This window comes from Haemorhous mexicanus, chromosome 3 (assembly GCF_027477595.1).
Source record: "Haemorhous mexicanus isolate bHaeMex1 chromosome 3, bHaeMex1.pri, whole genome shotgun sequence".
In the NCBI taxonomy this organism is placed as follows: Eukaryota; Metazoa; Chordata; class Aves; order Passeriformes; family Fringillidae; genus Haemorhous; species Haemorhous mexicanus.
The window spans coordinates 37,692,317-37,707,683 of NC_082343.1; the positions used below are offsets into that span (position 1 = coordinate 37,692,317).

At 41.2% G+C, this 15,367-nt stretch overlaps 1 protein-coding gene across 1 annotated transcript in view; it reads right to left on the reverse strand.

Moving 5' to 3' along the window:
* The window catches only part of GLP1R (glucagon like peptide 1 receptor), an 83,713-nt gene that overhangs the window by 44,671 nt on the left and 23,675 nt on the right, over nucleotides 1–15,367 (reverse strand). The window contains exons 2-3 of the mRNA XM_059841379.1: nucleotides 11,867–11,963; nucleotides 10,514–10,624 (exon numbers count right to left, since the gene is read on the reverse strand). Of these exons, the coding sequence (XP_059697362.1) occupies nucleotides 10,514–10,624; nucleotides 11,867–11,963 (208 nt within the window). The remainder of the gene's footprint in view (nucleotides 1–10,513; nucleotides 10,625–11,866; nucleotides 11,964–15,367) is intronic.

Genomic DNA, 15,367 nt, shown 5'->3' on the forward strand with positions numbered 1-15,367 from the left:
CCATGTGTTTTCTGAGGTGTGCCTTGACATCCTTGACAGTGCATTTCAAGGAATTACTTTAAATATGAGACAGTTATAACTAAAAAATTTCTGGAAAACATACAGTCCTGCCAACTGCTCCAACCCCCACAGACATAGAAAGCTGATATCCTACAGGAGGCTCCTCCAGCAGTGCAAAAACCATCATTCTTCCTAGAAGGTGTCAGGTGACCAGATCTATACCTGACATATTAGCATCATGCTTCCATCACACATATGTGCATTTCAGTGTCTGGCTATGCGCAAAGTTTCCTGTTCTATAACAAATTTGATGTATTTTGGTTGTGGTAGGAGAGGAGTCAGAGTAGAGAGCTTTACATTGTCTCTACAGAAAGTCACATCTCAGCCCAGATGGAAGGTCATATGTCACTGCTCTATTGTATGCACCTCAACCTGAAGTTAAGCAGCAGCTTCTTTAAAAAGCTGTTTACTGACTTAAGCAAAATTGATAAAACAGCAAAGGGCATTGGCACGTGGCCCAAAATAAATGCATGTTAATAACATCTATCTATTAATGATATTATAAAATTATTTCTGCCAACAGCCCCTATATATACCCTTGAGATGAGAAACATATGTTTGAGAGTTCTCTGGTATACTACCAGATGGAGACTGACAAACAGAGGCAGAGGTGAACTTCAAAGACTAAGGTTTTTTTTATTATTATTACTTTAAGCAAACTGAAATTGCCAATTAGCTTGAGACAGCTTCTGGTGCAAAGAAAAATAAATTTTGAATTGCTTATGGGTTAGCAAATGGAAAGAAACATTTTTCACTGAAAAAAGGTCACACCTTTTTCAGCATTATGGAGAACTTTCTGGAAGCTTGGTTTTATTTAAGCAAAGAAGGGAAGAAATTTAATAAATGTCTGATCATCATCAGAGTACCCAATATTTGAAGTGAAATTTATTTTCTTGCATGCAAAATGACAAGCAGGTACTTAAACTAGACACTCACGAAGACATCTGCTGTCTCGGTTTTAAAAGACCATCTCAAACTGCAAGGCTGGATGATTAAACAAAAACGAGAGAGATGAAACCAGACAAGGTTTAACTTGGTCCCTTGAACCAAATGTTCCTGCCAAGCACATAACTTCAAAAACTGTCTGAAGGAAAACTCACACAAATGCCTGCTTCCTCAGCTGTAGGGTTTTCCACAGAGCCCTCTAGAAAGCAACAGACTTGCTGTGGTTTGCTTTGCACAGGCAACGCTAGAGCTTCACCGCCACAGCTCTGCTATCCATAGGAGGTTTCACAAACAAAATCAAACATTTTTTTTTATGTTTTTGCTTCTTTCTGGCACTATGGCACTCTGTCCCCAAACTCCGTCCCCCTCTGAGTTTAAACAGTGTGCAAATGGAGCTCAGGGAAAGGGAAGAGGACCAGGACATTGGATTCAAACTTGCAGCACAGCAGATGCCTCAGGAGTGCAGATGCTTGAACACCAGCCCTGAATGACCATGTTTGACTGCAAGGGGCTGAGAAGGGTATTAAATCACATTTAAGAAAAGATTAGCTGCAGAAGCTTTTCCAATGGTCCAGGCACCCCAGGAGCAATGACACAGAATCCTGCTGAGGCAGAAGTCTACATATGATTCTCACCTGTGTCACAGTATCGCATGCCACAGACACAAAACACTTGTGGCAACACCTTGACAAATACAAGAAGGTCCTGTTTCCTTTCCCAGCTCTTCTTCTCCCAATCACAGATAGATTTAGTTTGGCATCAGATGAATTCATTTCACCACTTTTGGTTTTCCTGCTTGTGTAGCAGGGAATGGAATCTTCACTATTGCTGTTCGTGATACCATTACAATGGTGTAATCCTCGAAGTTCAATCATGCTCTTGGGAAAAGAAAGGCACCACACAAGAAGGAAGGTATTAATTCATGATTTAAGCAACAGGCAGGACTAGCTTAGACACTAATGCTGGGTGGGGACTGTGCAGACAATTTCCATGATCTCTGCTGCACCAGAATAAGGTTAGTCTATATCTCATAACCCTAGGGAAATTGCTTTAAACAATCATAAAATCCTCATCGTTAAACTGCTAACCTCTGATACTTCAGAGTTCCAAGGTAACACCCCACTTCCACCCAAAGCCTCGTGCAGAGCCCCAGCCTAAAGACACATCAGGAAAAGAAGTCCTGCCACCAAAGAGAAAATGAAGAGTACTGGAAGAGCATCTCAAACATAGGTTACAGCAGGGAAAAATGAGAAAAATCTGACCTTGATGTATCCTTGCAACTGATGGTACTCTGGAACAGCAACCCAGTCTGATCTCTGCATTTCCACACTCCCACAGGAAGCTCAGCTCATACAATCTCTGTGACTGGGCAAAATTATTGTGTGAAGTACAGCTGTGGTGCCAGATATCTCCACGATTTAATCAGACTGACTCCGTCTCCAGCAGCCAGAGGCAGCCACAAGGTTACCATCAGAGGTCATCTGGTATTACTGCTGTGTTAGTCTACCACCAGAGAGACTTTCAGGTCTCTCACGTCACAGGCTGGAAACCAATGTTGTTTCCAAGGGTCCCCAGGCTGTACTTTACCTGATGATCTGGGAGAACAAAGGAGCAGGTGTCACCATTGCAACACATAACGTAGTAAAGGGAGTATAATACAAATAATAAAGTGAATTATAGGAGACAAGTGATTCAAGCAAAGGTGAATGACAACAGAAGTTACTAGGTAAGCAAAGAAAACTATTTCAGTCTAGGAGAAAGGTAGATGTAGAGAACATAAGGAACTACAAAGCACTGAGGCCTCATGGACAACATCAATTAAGGCATACAAGCCACCTGGCCCTTTACCTGGCACAAGAAACATTACAATTTAATGATATCTTGGTAGCGCAGAAGTCCTCCAAAGGCCCGTGTATGGCTGTAATGAAAGACGACACAGTAGTACAGCCAAATTATTAGGGTCTTATGCTTCCCTCCAGGACTGAAAAGAATCCAGTGCACTCCTGGGGTACAGCTTCTGGCTTAGTTTCCTCCAAAGAAACAGACACCAAAGCTGCTCAAACTAAATCAGTCTTGGCAAACAGCACCATCAGCGGTTGCTGCAAAATTCACTACTGTGCCATCCATAGCAAGATACCAACAAAGACACAGACGGGCATCAATCTAATTCAGGTGTCAGACCCCTCAAAACTAGAGACAGGTTCTAAGCAGAACAAAAGCATTCAAAGATTTCAGATTTCGAGTGGAGATCTGAGCAGCAGCCACATCTGTGTTGATGCAAGTCTGCAGCCAGCCTTGGTGCAGTCCAGTGCATATAGGAGCAACTGATGGGGCTACTGTTCACATAACTCTTGTCTGAAACTGTACCTCTGGAAGGTTTTTTAATTAAAAAGGATTTAGTGCTATTAAACAATAAAATATCAGAGCCCCAGAGGAGGCATAATTGCAAGATGAATTGTGCAGCTTGACAGGTTCCAAATCCACATGGTGTTACTGGCAGCTGGCCTTCAATTATGAGAAGGTAACAAGAAAAAGCACACAGCCAGTGACAGAGAGGCAAGGTGCCCATTGTCCCTTAAAGGAGCCCCTACTGCTCCCCTCAGAGCTTCTGCACTGATTGGCTTTGAGCAGCTACAGCCCCAGAACCTGTCAGAATCTCTCCAACTACAATGTGGATAGCAAGGTGTGCAAAGTTTACCTGATGCAACTTCAATGTTATCATAACCTGAGTGGGCTCCACATACAGGAGGCAAAAGCTTCAACTCTGTCAGACACAAGTATAGAAAATTTGCCTTCAACAAGCTCTGGCTGTGGGCCAAGATCTGCACTGGCAACTTTGCAGAACAAATTCATTTAACAATAACCTCCCTCCTGCTACTTCAGCATCTCCCCAGAAAGACCTGCCCTCAGTAGGAGTTGCATAAGAGCAAATAAAAGCCAAACAGAGCTAGAGTGAAATAGCTTTCACAGATTTGAGAAACTTTTGTAGTTTACTCTTTCAAAGATGTTTAAGCAGGCCAAAAAAAAGCTTTGCTTTGGTTTGGGTTTTTTTTCTTTTCATCTTTTGAAAGCATTTAAAAATAACACTTGAAAACCAAGAAATCTTCCCAAAGAGAAAATTTAAGAATTTCCCTACAGAGCCCTGAACAGAATACTTTGTTTGACCAAAATCAGATTCCCTTCCACATTCCATTTGCCTCAATGATCCTGCTTCTTGCTGTCAAGTAGCAAGAAAGAGCTCCCTCACTACATGCACAAAGCTGTTTTAGATGGCTCTCAAGGGACACAGCTGACTTTATGGACTCCTGCCATGTAGCTGCAGCCTGGCAGTGTCTGGGCTCCTCATTTGCTAGGATACCAACCCCTGTGCTGTGATACACATCAGACACCTAGTTCTCATTCCAGTGACAATGATTTAACCTGAAGCAGAGGCTACTCCAAACCTCAGCTACTTTGGCTTTAGTGGAATACTGATTACCCAGATACCCATAAAAGTCTTATTTCACAATTTTATTTTAAGAAAATAATATAATGACCAATGTACTTGAAGCAGATGAATGCTAACACAGCTGCAATCACACTTATCAGGAAACTGATCTACATGAGAGAAGAAAAATTAAAACCAAAACTCAACAGAATGAGGAGAAATCCCCACATCTCAGTTGGGTGAAATTTCCAATCTAGTTTGCTGCATAACTACAGATGAAAAAATGACAGCAGCACCACCGAAGAACAAGAAAATAACCCAACACTCAAAACATATCTCTAAAGTTGTGCACCCACAAATGAATACCTACTATTTCAGTGCAACCTATAATAATAAACTTCCTGTAAAATTCAGGTTTATTTTACTTGCCTGTCACAAAAAAATCTGCAGCAGTACAGGCATACATGGTTTCAACCTTAAAATCTTGGTCTAATGCTGTGATCTTTCTTCTATTTAATTATCATGAACATATTCCCAGCCTTCAGAGTCCATCCTTGCAGACAGCATGCCAATAGTGACTTTTTCAGGGATGCTGACACACCTGCTAGGTAACACAACAGAAGTCTCAGCCTCAGCAATTCTAAAGAGATCTGACACGAGTGGCACAGCATTGATTGTCTCTGCTGTACTTTATAGGCTGCCTTTGCAAGCAGCATCTTCAAAAAGGGTTGAAGACAAACGTTGCAATCACAAGGGAAGTGATCTTGTAAGGAAAAATCTTGCAAATGCACATATTCCTTAGCACCTGTAAGCCCATCCTGCACAGATCTGTCTGGCAAAAGGCTGGTCTTGAGTCTCTGTATGCACACAGGTCTAAACAGACACACAGCACTGGACACCAGATTAACTCTCAAGTTTCTCAATGAACAGATTCCCATCTCCCTGCAGTTGCTCTTGTACCCTGAGCTAAATGAGCAATCCAGAGAACTGGAGAACGCACTTCTGCTGGACCATGCCCACAATGCAGACAGGGATTCAAAAGCTGCCACATTAAAGGAACAAGAAGAATGTCACTCCTCAGTGAGCAGCTCTGTGGCATCACGTAGGGACAAGAACTGACATCATGTGCAGTTGGACTGCTCACACACCTGCTGAGCACGTAAAAAGTTCCTCATACCATTTTCAGCTTGCCTCTCTGCTAGGTAACCTGCTGGGCCACATCTGCTGTTGAGATTTGCAGAAGGGCAGGCTCAAGACTGACAGCCACTAGGATTAGACTGGTACACAAACAGCAAAAGTTATTATAGTTTGCAAAACCTGAATTCCCCTAGGAATGCTCCAGCTCTCCAAACATTTACCACGCAAATTCTGTATTCTGACTGACACCAACAGAAATTTTTAACATCTGACAATAATTGGTTACCAAAACTTCTTATTAAAAAAAATTAACAGAAGCAGAGAATCACAGAGCAGTCAACACTGGATTGAGACTCTGGATATTTCCTAATACAGCAAGGAACTAGAGCAAGTTGCTCAGGTGTCTAGTCAGGCTATGATCATCTTCTTCAAGGACAGAGACTCCACAACCTTTCTGGGTCACCTGTCCTAGGTATTTGACAAACCTCACTATAAAATAATTATGCCTAAAGGAAATTTTCTGTATTTCAATATGTGAGCATACACATTGATAAGATTTTCCCTGAGGCTTCTCCTCTCCAGGCTGAAAACACCAGCTTTCTCAGTCTCACCTTGTAAGAGAGGCGCTCCCATTCCTCAATAAACTCCAGTCATTTGCTGGACCTGCTGAAGTAATTCCATGTCTCTCTCACACTGGGGAGCCCAAAATTGGACAAAGCACTCCAGATGTGTCACCCTCTGGAGTAGAGGGGAAGGATCATTCTTTTGAACTGCCACTAATGCTTTCCTAATACAACCCAGGAAGCCACTGGTGTCCTTTGCCTCAAGAGCACACTGCTCCTCATGCTGAGCTTGGTGCCCACCAGTACATCCAAGGCCTTTTCTGCAAAGTTGCTTTCCAGCCAGTCAGCACTGATACACCCAACTACTCCTCCCCAGGGGCAGAACCTCACAGGATTCCTGTCAGTCCATTTTTTTCAGCCTTTTGTCTAATTCACACTTCATCAGTTTGTCAAGGAGGATGTTATAGGAGCCTGTGTCAAAACTCTTACTGAAGTCAAGATAAACACATCCATTGCTCTTCCCTTAGCCACCAGGCTAGTCCTCCTATCAGGTTCATCATGCATGATTTCACCTTCATAAAACCATACTGACTACTCCTAATCACCTTCTTGTCCTCTAAGTGCTAGGAAACCATTCCCAGGATTATTTGTTCCATTACTTGCCTGGGACTGACAGAAGGCCAATTACCTGTAATTCCCCAGATCTGCCTCCTTGCACTTCTTGAAGATGGTGGTGACAATTGCAGGAATCTCCCTCAATTGCCTTGACCTTTCAAAGATACCCAAAAGCGGCCTCACACCAGTATTAATCAGCTCATTCACCACTTGCCAGTACATCCCTCCAACGGCTGTGGACTTGGGTATACCACATGAAAGTGTCCCATATTCTGATCCTCATCCAGTTACAGTAAGTCTTCATTGCTTCCAACTTTATCACTGATCACAGTGGCCTCAGATTGCTCAATTGAGTTTTACCAGTAAAGGCCATGATGAAAGCAGTGAATACTTCAGTCATTCCTTCATCCTTTGCCAAAGATTCTCCTGCTGCACACAGCAGTGGATCCATATTTTTTCTCATATCTGTTTAGAAGCCCTTTTTACTGCTCTTCATCTCACTTGACAAGATTCTGGGTGGGCTATGGCTGTCCTAAGGCTATCCTTTAATGACCAGTGTATGCTTCCTGTATCACCTTTCCCTGCTTCCAGCTCTTCTACATTTTTATACCACAGTGGTTAAATCATGAAGAGATTCAGACTCAATGCTTCCTCCATTTCAGTACCTCATGATAAGCAACATTTGGTTTCAAGCGACTCAATTCAATTCCCAGGGGATTTCTGGGGGTATACCCCAGCAACCTTTCTACAAACTTGGAAACCTGGCTCCTAGTCAAGGGAGCAGCAGTCTTAAATATTTGAGTATGCTTGGCTGAAGCACTTCATACTTGATGACCTTCCCTGAACATGTTTTGAAAGTACTTCCCAAACAACATCTCATCTTTTCCTCCTCTCCATTTCCAGGAGATGAGATGGAAGTCCTGCACTGCTAGAACATATTTCAAGTTCCAAGTAGGGGGCTGAGCAAGAACAAGTAATAAGCATCCTTTAGTGACCACTCTAAATCAGAGGTTGCTCGATTTTCTATTGCTCTAGATCTTCTATTACAAAGACAGTGCCTCTTCATCATAGCAGCTCATTAGCTTTCACTTGGAACATGACTCCACAAGATGTCATGGAATCCCATCAGGTGATGGCAATTCAGGCTCCTAAATTGCATACCTGGCAGAGACACAAACTTCTTGTCTTGACAGTGAAAGACCTCCTTGTTCCATTCTTATTCCTTGCTGATAAAACAGAGGTTGAGGTGTATGCACAATTTGCTCAACAAAGGAACAAATCCAAGGGTTTAATGATTTTCTGAAGTGTTTTGTAATTCTCCCTAGCAAGGAGTTTACAAAATGCTGCTCTTCTCACTGAAACAAACACTGTTTTCAGGATAATTAATTTTTAAAAAAACTTATTTCCAAAAGTATGAAAGATATTGCACATTCAAGTAATTTATTAATCTGCAGTATTGCATTAAACCATGGTTTTTTCCAGCAGTGGTTTCAAGAGCAGTTGAAAGTCCAGGGTCTTAAAGACTGAAAATAAACAGGTTGAGAGGAAAGAAGTTAAAGTCTGTAAAGAGTTTTAGGTATCCAGACAGAAAAGCATTATTGGAAAAAAATCTGCCGTAGCCAGCGATTTTATGTTAATTATGAGGCAAATATTAATTTCATTCACTTGAAAAAGCTTGCTTTTCCATTCCAAAAGCATAACATCTTTAATAACCTGAGTAGGATTAGCAAACAGCAGTTTAACTTCTGAAGTCACTTAGGAAAGCAGGCAAGACCGGAGATATAAGCAAGGGTGGCCTCTGCAAGGAGAGGCTGAAGCTGTCCCATGCTGGACACAACTGGCTCCAAAGATCCACTGCAGGGCACAGCTGAGCCCCTCAGCCAAGGTCACAGAATCAAGGAGGTTGGAGAAGACCTTTGAGATCACCAAGTCCAACCTATGAACTAACACCATCTCATCAACTAGACCATGGTGTCCCAGGGAAACCGTATGCAAGAAAGAACCAAACACTGCCTGGCAGTGAGGAGTGAGAAAAGAAGTGTGAGAAACAGCCCTGTGCAGAGCACTAAGCTCAGAGAAGATGGAGGTGAGGAGATGCTGCAGGCACCAGGGCAGAGACTTCTTCACAGCCCCTGGGCTTCCTTGGTGGATGAGGTAAACTGACTGCCGGGCTGCCAAACACACCCTGGCTGCTTTCCCTCCTCAACAGGATGGGGGTGAAAAACTAAGATGTAATATCTAGCTGGTCAAGATAAATAAGTAACCAGGAGAAGCAATGGGAAAAACTGGGACTGGATGTTACCACAGAGGGGAACACTACAGGGAATCCTTTGTGGTTATAAAGCAGTGAAGGGCCAAGGGATGTAGTAGTGTTGTATGCATAAATTTTTAACCTTTGTCAGAGTTGTGGTGACATTTTGATTTAAGTGTGGGGATTTACACACACACCACCAACCCTTCAAGATAATGACAGTTTAATAAGTAAAGCAAAAGCTACACATGCAAGTAAATCAAACTAAGGAATTTATTTACTGCCTCCATTTGCAGGCAGACATCCAGTCACTTCTTGGACAGCAGGAACTCAGCATGGATAACCATTATGTGGGAAGACACCATCATGAATACCTCTACTCACTTCTCCCTCTTCTTCCCCCTTTCCCTGAGCTTTACTGCCAACCACATCATAGAGCAGGAATACCCCTTTAGGCAGATCAGATCAGCTGTCCCAATTATGTCACCTCCCAACCTCATGCAGACCCCCAGGCTCACTGGCCTCGGGCAGGGCTTGGAGCAAGTGCTTTGATGCTGAGCAAGGGCTGTTGTGAGGAAAGTCATCTCCAACTCAGCCAGACCCAAGATCATCTCCACCCCTTATTTCATGCTATTTGTATTATGCCCAGGTTCCACATTACACAACATGTTTAAGTCATCTCTGACTATCCCTTCTCTTCATCATTCCTGATATCCCTCCATACCAACACAACACGTTCTCCATAATTACACCATACACTTTGCCCCCATCAATCAGAACTATATATCATCATTAACTAATATCCTCTGTCCTTTAACAGAGGCCAAAGCCAATTCTCCACACTGCTGGAGCTGGCTAATAAACTGTTTCATTTAGACTTCAAAGCACAGAAAGGTCTTCACAAAGTACAAGCAGTACAAGTCACTGGTTTGAAAGACAGAATGCTAGACAAAATGATCTAATACACCTTGCCTTTAAGTGAACATGTACATAAGGCTGTAAAATCTAAAGGCACCATTCAATCCTTTATAGAAGTTTTTGCAGCCACTGAAAATGCCTTCATCTCACAGCATTCTGAGAAATAAGTTTATCTCAGGAAGCAGCACAAAACACTTTCACTTGAGACTTTTGCATCTCTACTCTCTACAGGATGATGTACCAGTTACCTTTGTTACTTTTATCTCCATTTTCCAACTAAGCCATTATCACTGTTAGACAGCTCTGCGTGCTTGCTGAAGGCTAAGTTACTAACAGTCACCACTATCCAAGCAGTTAAACCAGATGAGAGCAAAAAATATCCAAACTAAACACAGCCTTTAAGAAGTCTGTTCTCTTATTTTCATCTTCTCCTGCTAAACAGAGAAAAAGAATGTATCACACTAGTATCAGTCCCTAATTTTATGTTACAGAGAACTGACTGCACTCACAGACATTTAAGCCAATCTTGTCCTTGCTAAGACTCGGCAAGGAAAATAGGACTGGTTTAAAGCTGTGCCTATAAGGAAAGGCTCTTACCTGCATTGGCCCAGGGAAGATACCAGGGGCAGCTGACATTCACGTAGGTGCCAGGCAGTCCATCTGGCCAGCAGGCGTAATCATCAAATGTTCTGTTGCAGAACTTGCCTTCTGCAGAGAGAGAGAAGGGAGGCTCATGCCACTGCCTTGTACTAATACAGCAAGAAGGAAAAGACTGAAGAGCAGAATATAAAAGGAAATACAGACACATGCATTTAAGCTCTGATGTGGAATTACATGACATTTATTTATCCAAAAGAGTGAGTTTACCTTTACACAGGAAACCATTGTTTCAGGGAGGAACAAAGGAACAGATTAGGGTCTTACACTTACTCAACAGACAAGGAAGTAAAGGATTAGTATTCATTTATCTATTTTTTTCACTCCCTTACTTGTCACAGTTTAATTTAAAATCATTTTTGCTATGAACACTAAAGATAATAATTCCTCGGAATGGTTCAAACTCATGCAGTTGGAAAGTCTACCCTAATATATAGGTCCACCAATGAAATACCCACACACAACCATAACTTTGCATTACAGCTTAATCAACATGAGAATACTTCTACTTCAGATTCATTAAACTGTCATTCTTAGAGGGCAGCACTCAACTGCTCAACAGAATAATGGAGCAGAGGGAGATGAATGTGTCCCTGCCATTGTCATCAGCTACTGCTCTCACTCTGACATAATAATATAGTTAAGACAAGGAATATTAACAGTTTAGAAATAATTCCTCACAGGCACACCTTTAGACACATCTTCAGTGTGTCACAAAAGCACTGAAGCAGAGCAGAGGCTGCATGGTGTCCAACTGTGAGCACTACTGACAAGTCACCACTTGTCCTCTAAACACCACGATGCTGGCACATCACAGATGCTCTCAGCATATTACAGCAGCTCAAACACTAAAACAAGCTACATTCTCCTCAAGTCACTTGCTGCTTTTTCCGAAGTAATTTCAGCATTTTACAAGGCTCAGAATAGCTTATACCAACTTTACAACCCACAAACTCCTAGTGCAATGTGAACAGCATGGTCCCAGATTTCCTAACACCTTGACACCTAAAGAAGTTGCAGGTCTATTACATTAGTGGCTGTTTGATATGGTACAGCTACCACTTGCCACTGCATAACACTCTGGACCTAAGGACAAACATCTTTACAATAAAATTGCTCCATAAAATGCTTCCCCCAGCAGAGGGAAGAGCCCCACAGAGAGCAGGCAGAAGCAAATGGGATAAAGAAGCAATGAGCCAGAAAGAAGTATTTTCAAGTTCATAATCGGTCCCATGCTACTGTTATCATGCATTTTAAAAATTAATACATCCTATCCCTACCAAATCAGCTTACCTGCCACAATGGGAGGTGTCTCATACAAGTATTTCTGGCATTGGAGCTGATACTCCTTCCATTTCTGCACAACCTCAGAGAGGGACCCATCTGAACTCTGAAAGAGAAATCAGGAGTCTCAGACATGGCAGGGATTTAAACTGTAGGGTTCTTCATGCAAAATGAGTGAGTGTGAAAATGGCTACAAAAAACCAGAGCAGCACTGCTTACCACAAAGGGCAGAAGATGGTGCTATGTATTTGCCTAATTTCAACCAAAAAAAAAAAATCCTCTTCTATTTGCACCACAAAGAAACAAAAACTTCACAAACTATACCATGTCCTCACTGAAACCCAGACTGAGATAGCCTTGCTCTCCTGAACACGCCCCAGTTGTGTGATTTATTATCTCATGAAAAGACAGGGACAGCAGTAAGTCCTTTATTAGTAGAGGGTTTTTTTTTCCCAACAGCAGTATCTCTGCCTTCCCATAAATGAAAACAAGCTAATTCACTGCATTCAGCAGATATTCCTCAAGCATTCTTCCAAAATGTGGATGAAAGCTTTTCCAACCTCTTTTTCTCCTTTGAAGAACAGCTTTTCCCTGCATCTTGCATATTTTTCCTGCAAATGCAGAAAGATGTGGAGCCTCCTTTTTGCACATTTTGACAGGCTGCAGGTTCTACCATCAGCTACCCCAAGTAGTGACAGGGCAGGGGAAAAGTACGTACAAACTTGATCTGAGGACAAAGGAAATTAGCTGTTATTAGAGTGAGCAGCTAACTCAGAGCTGGCTGCTCACTCAACCCTAGCAGATGTCCTACCTGGCTCACAGAGACCCAGCTTTACTCACTGCATTTGAGTGGAGACATTACTCCTTCTCCCCCCTCTTTGTATTTGTATAAACCAAGTTTAAATATCCGGATTAGGAGGCTGTAAGTGATTAACAATGCAAGTAACTCGTCCTTCCTTTTTCCAGAGAAAGCCCCATGGATGTCTCAGACATACAATCAAAAGAATGAACCTAATGGTACAACACACTAATGCTGCTGAGTGGAAGGAAGTTCATTTAATCCCAGATGCCAATCAGTTTATTTAGTGAAGCATGAGGGTAAATAATCCTTGCAGTTTTACCCTCTCAGCTTCAATTGCTAATTTTTATTTTCCACTTGTGCTTCTAAACCTTTTCCAGACGGTTAGAATAAAACCAGAGTATGGGAAAAATAATTTTTAAATGAAGAAGCAATTTTAAAACTCTACTGCATTTCAGGAAAGTCAAACTGAATTCTGTTCACTACAACCAATATGACTAAAATTTAGAACCAGGTCAATGACCTTGGTATAAAAGAACAGAAAAGACCTCTCATGTCTTCTTCTTTTATATCCTTCCAATTAAAAAGCTATTGGAAAAGAAATAAAACAAGCACCATATGCATAATGCTTCTGCCTGGATTAACCCGACACACTTCATTACAAATATGGTCTTGCACGTGTGATGAAAAGCACAGCATTTAGTAAATACCTGTATTGTGTTTCAAGAGTAAGTACCTACAACTTGTAGCTAGGGCCTCATGGCCATAATTTTAGAAGAATTTAGTCAGCTCCCCCTGAAGTCAAAACAAGCACAAGCCTGTGGATCTTGGAAACTCTGACCCTGTTTGCCTGATTTAAATCACCTTATCTACGCCAATAAAAGCTGCAAAGTCTGTCTACTGTAAAACAAATGGATTCTACTGAATGGAAAAACAAACCTGTAGCATAGTGATGTATGCTCAGCATACCTGAAGGGGAAAGAAAACATCACCTAAATTAGATCTACAGGTGTGTGTAGAGAAACAGATAATCAGTAACTAAATCACCATTTACACATCCATGTAGGCTGAGTAACTGTAGATGACCTGAACAGAGGGAGACAGTCAGTTTTCAAACTTAAGTTTCTCTCAGGCATCTTTACAAAGTGACTTTTAGGTTATATATCTTTTAGAATCAGAGAAACATTTAAAGGTCTTCATTGTACAAGGCTGGTTAACTGAAGTTACACAAGACTGTTTCACTATCCTCTCATCACCAGGTTAACAGGTTAATAAAGGAATTAAAAGGAACATTTTCAGGATGAATACTTAAATTAAAATTCAGTAGAATTTAAGAAGTTCCCAAAAACTAACTATTGATCAAGTATATCAATATATATTGATCAAGTATGTTGATGACTACATCAAGTTAATCCAAACTTAACTTTTAAAATCATTACAAGATACAGATGCATACAGAATTTCATTTAGAAACAAGACTCTACCTTTTAAAATATCCTGACAATATCCTAAAAACTGCTTCTACTAAGAAATTTAGCTCTTTTAGAGTCAGGGAGCTTTAAAGGAATTTTTCAAACTCAAGCTTTCATCTGTTGCCTTCCTGAGTGCAGGAACAACCAGCTTTAACTACAGCTTACAAGCAAGCCTCTATTCCATCATTTAATGAAAAAATAAAAGCATTCTACATATACTGGTGTGAGAGGACAACTCTAAGAAGGAGACTAGCAAACTATAAAAGTGAAATATTTAGACATGCTTTTCTGTGGAGATCACTTATTTGGTAGACAGTTTCTATTATCTATAATTTGTTGTAATAAGACAATCAAATATAAATTCTAAGACTACATAATTTGTTCTCTCTGTGCAAGAGTTCACTGCAATGCAGCTAAACACTGCGGTCTGTTATCTGACAAATTGACTTCAGCTTGATTTTAATATATGCTATTTTCTATTTCTCAGAGCTTATGGCCCACAATAACAAGAATCACAAGTTACACAGTGCCACAGATTTACTGTGTGAGTAGTTATGGAAATATGAGATACTGTATTTTCTTGAGAAGTTAAAGCCTTCTGCAACAAAGCACTAAATGAAAGAACACATGGCCAAGTACCTAAAATTTGGAGCAAATGGAAGATGCACAGCTTGGTTAAACTCAGAACTGTTTTCATTGCTGAAAGCACGTTGTTGTGGGTTTACTCGGGGTTGTGTTTTCCTGTTATATTTAACCATGGGTGGAAAAACAGCAGTAGTTTTGCTGTGGTGAAAATATATCACAGAAGGATAGCAGAGGAGAAGATGCAAACACAGCTGACTGGTTAAGGTGGAGAAACTAAAAGGCATGAATGGATGAAAGCCATTAAGGAGGAGAGTGATGGTGCAGCCTAAGGAACATGAACCAAAGGAAGAAAAATTAGAACAGTCAAGAGGACAGAGACTGGGAGCCTCTCAGTGTATGTATACAATTAAGTGCAATTAATCTCTAGTGAGCACACTCCAAATTAGCACATTTAACAGCCTGAAGTCAGAATTCTTTAAAAATCCTTATCACCATCATAGGAAAGGCCCCTCTATAGCCATCATTTGTCTTCACAGGCCCTACTGTAAAAGTAAGCACTTTAATCATTTTTCAACATCTTTGAAACTGAAACTGCTGAAACAAAAAACAGCATCCACACAGATCCAAGGTGATCAATGCCACGAAAGCAATATT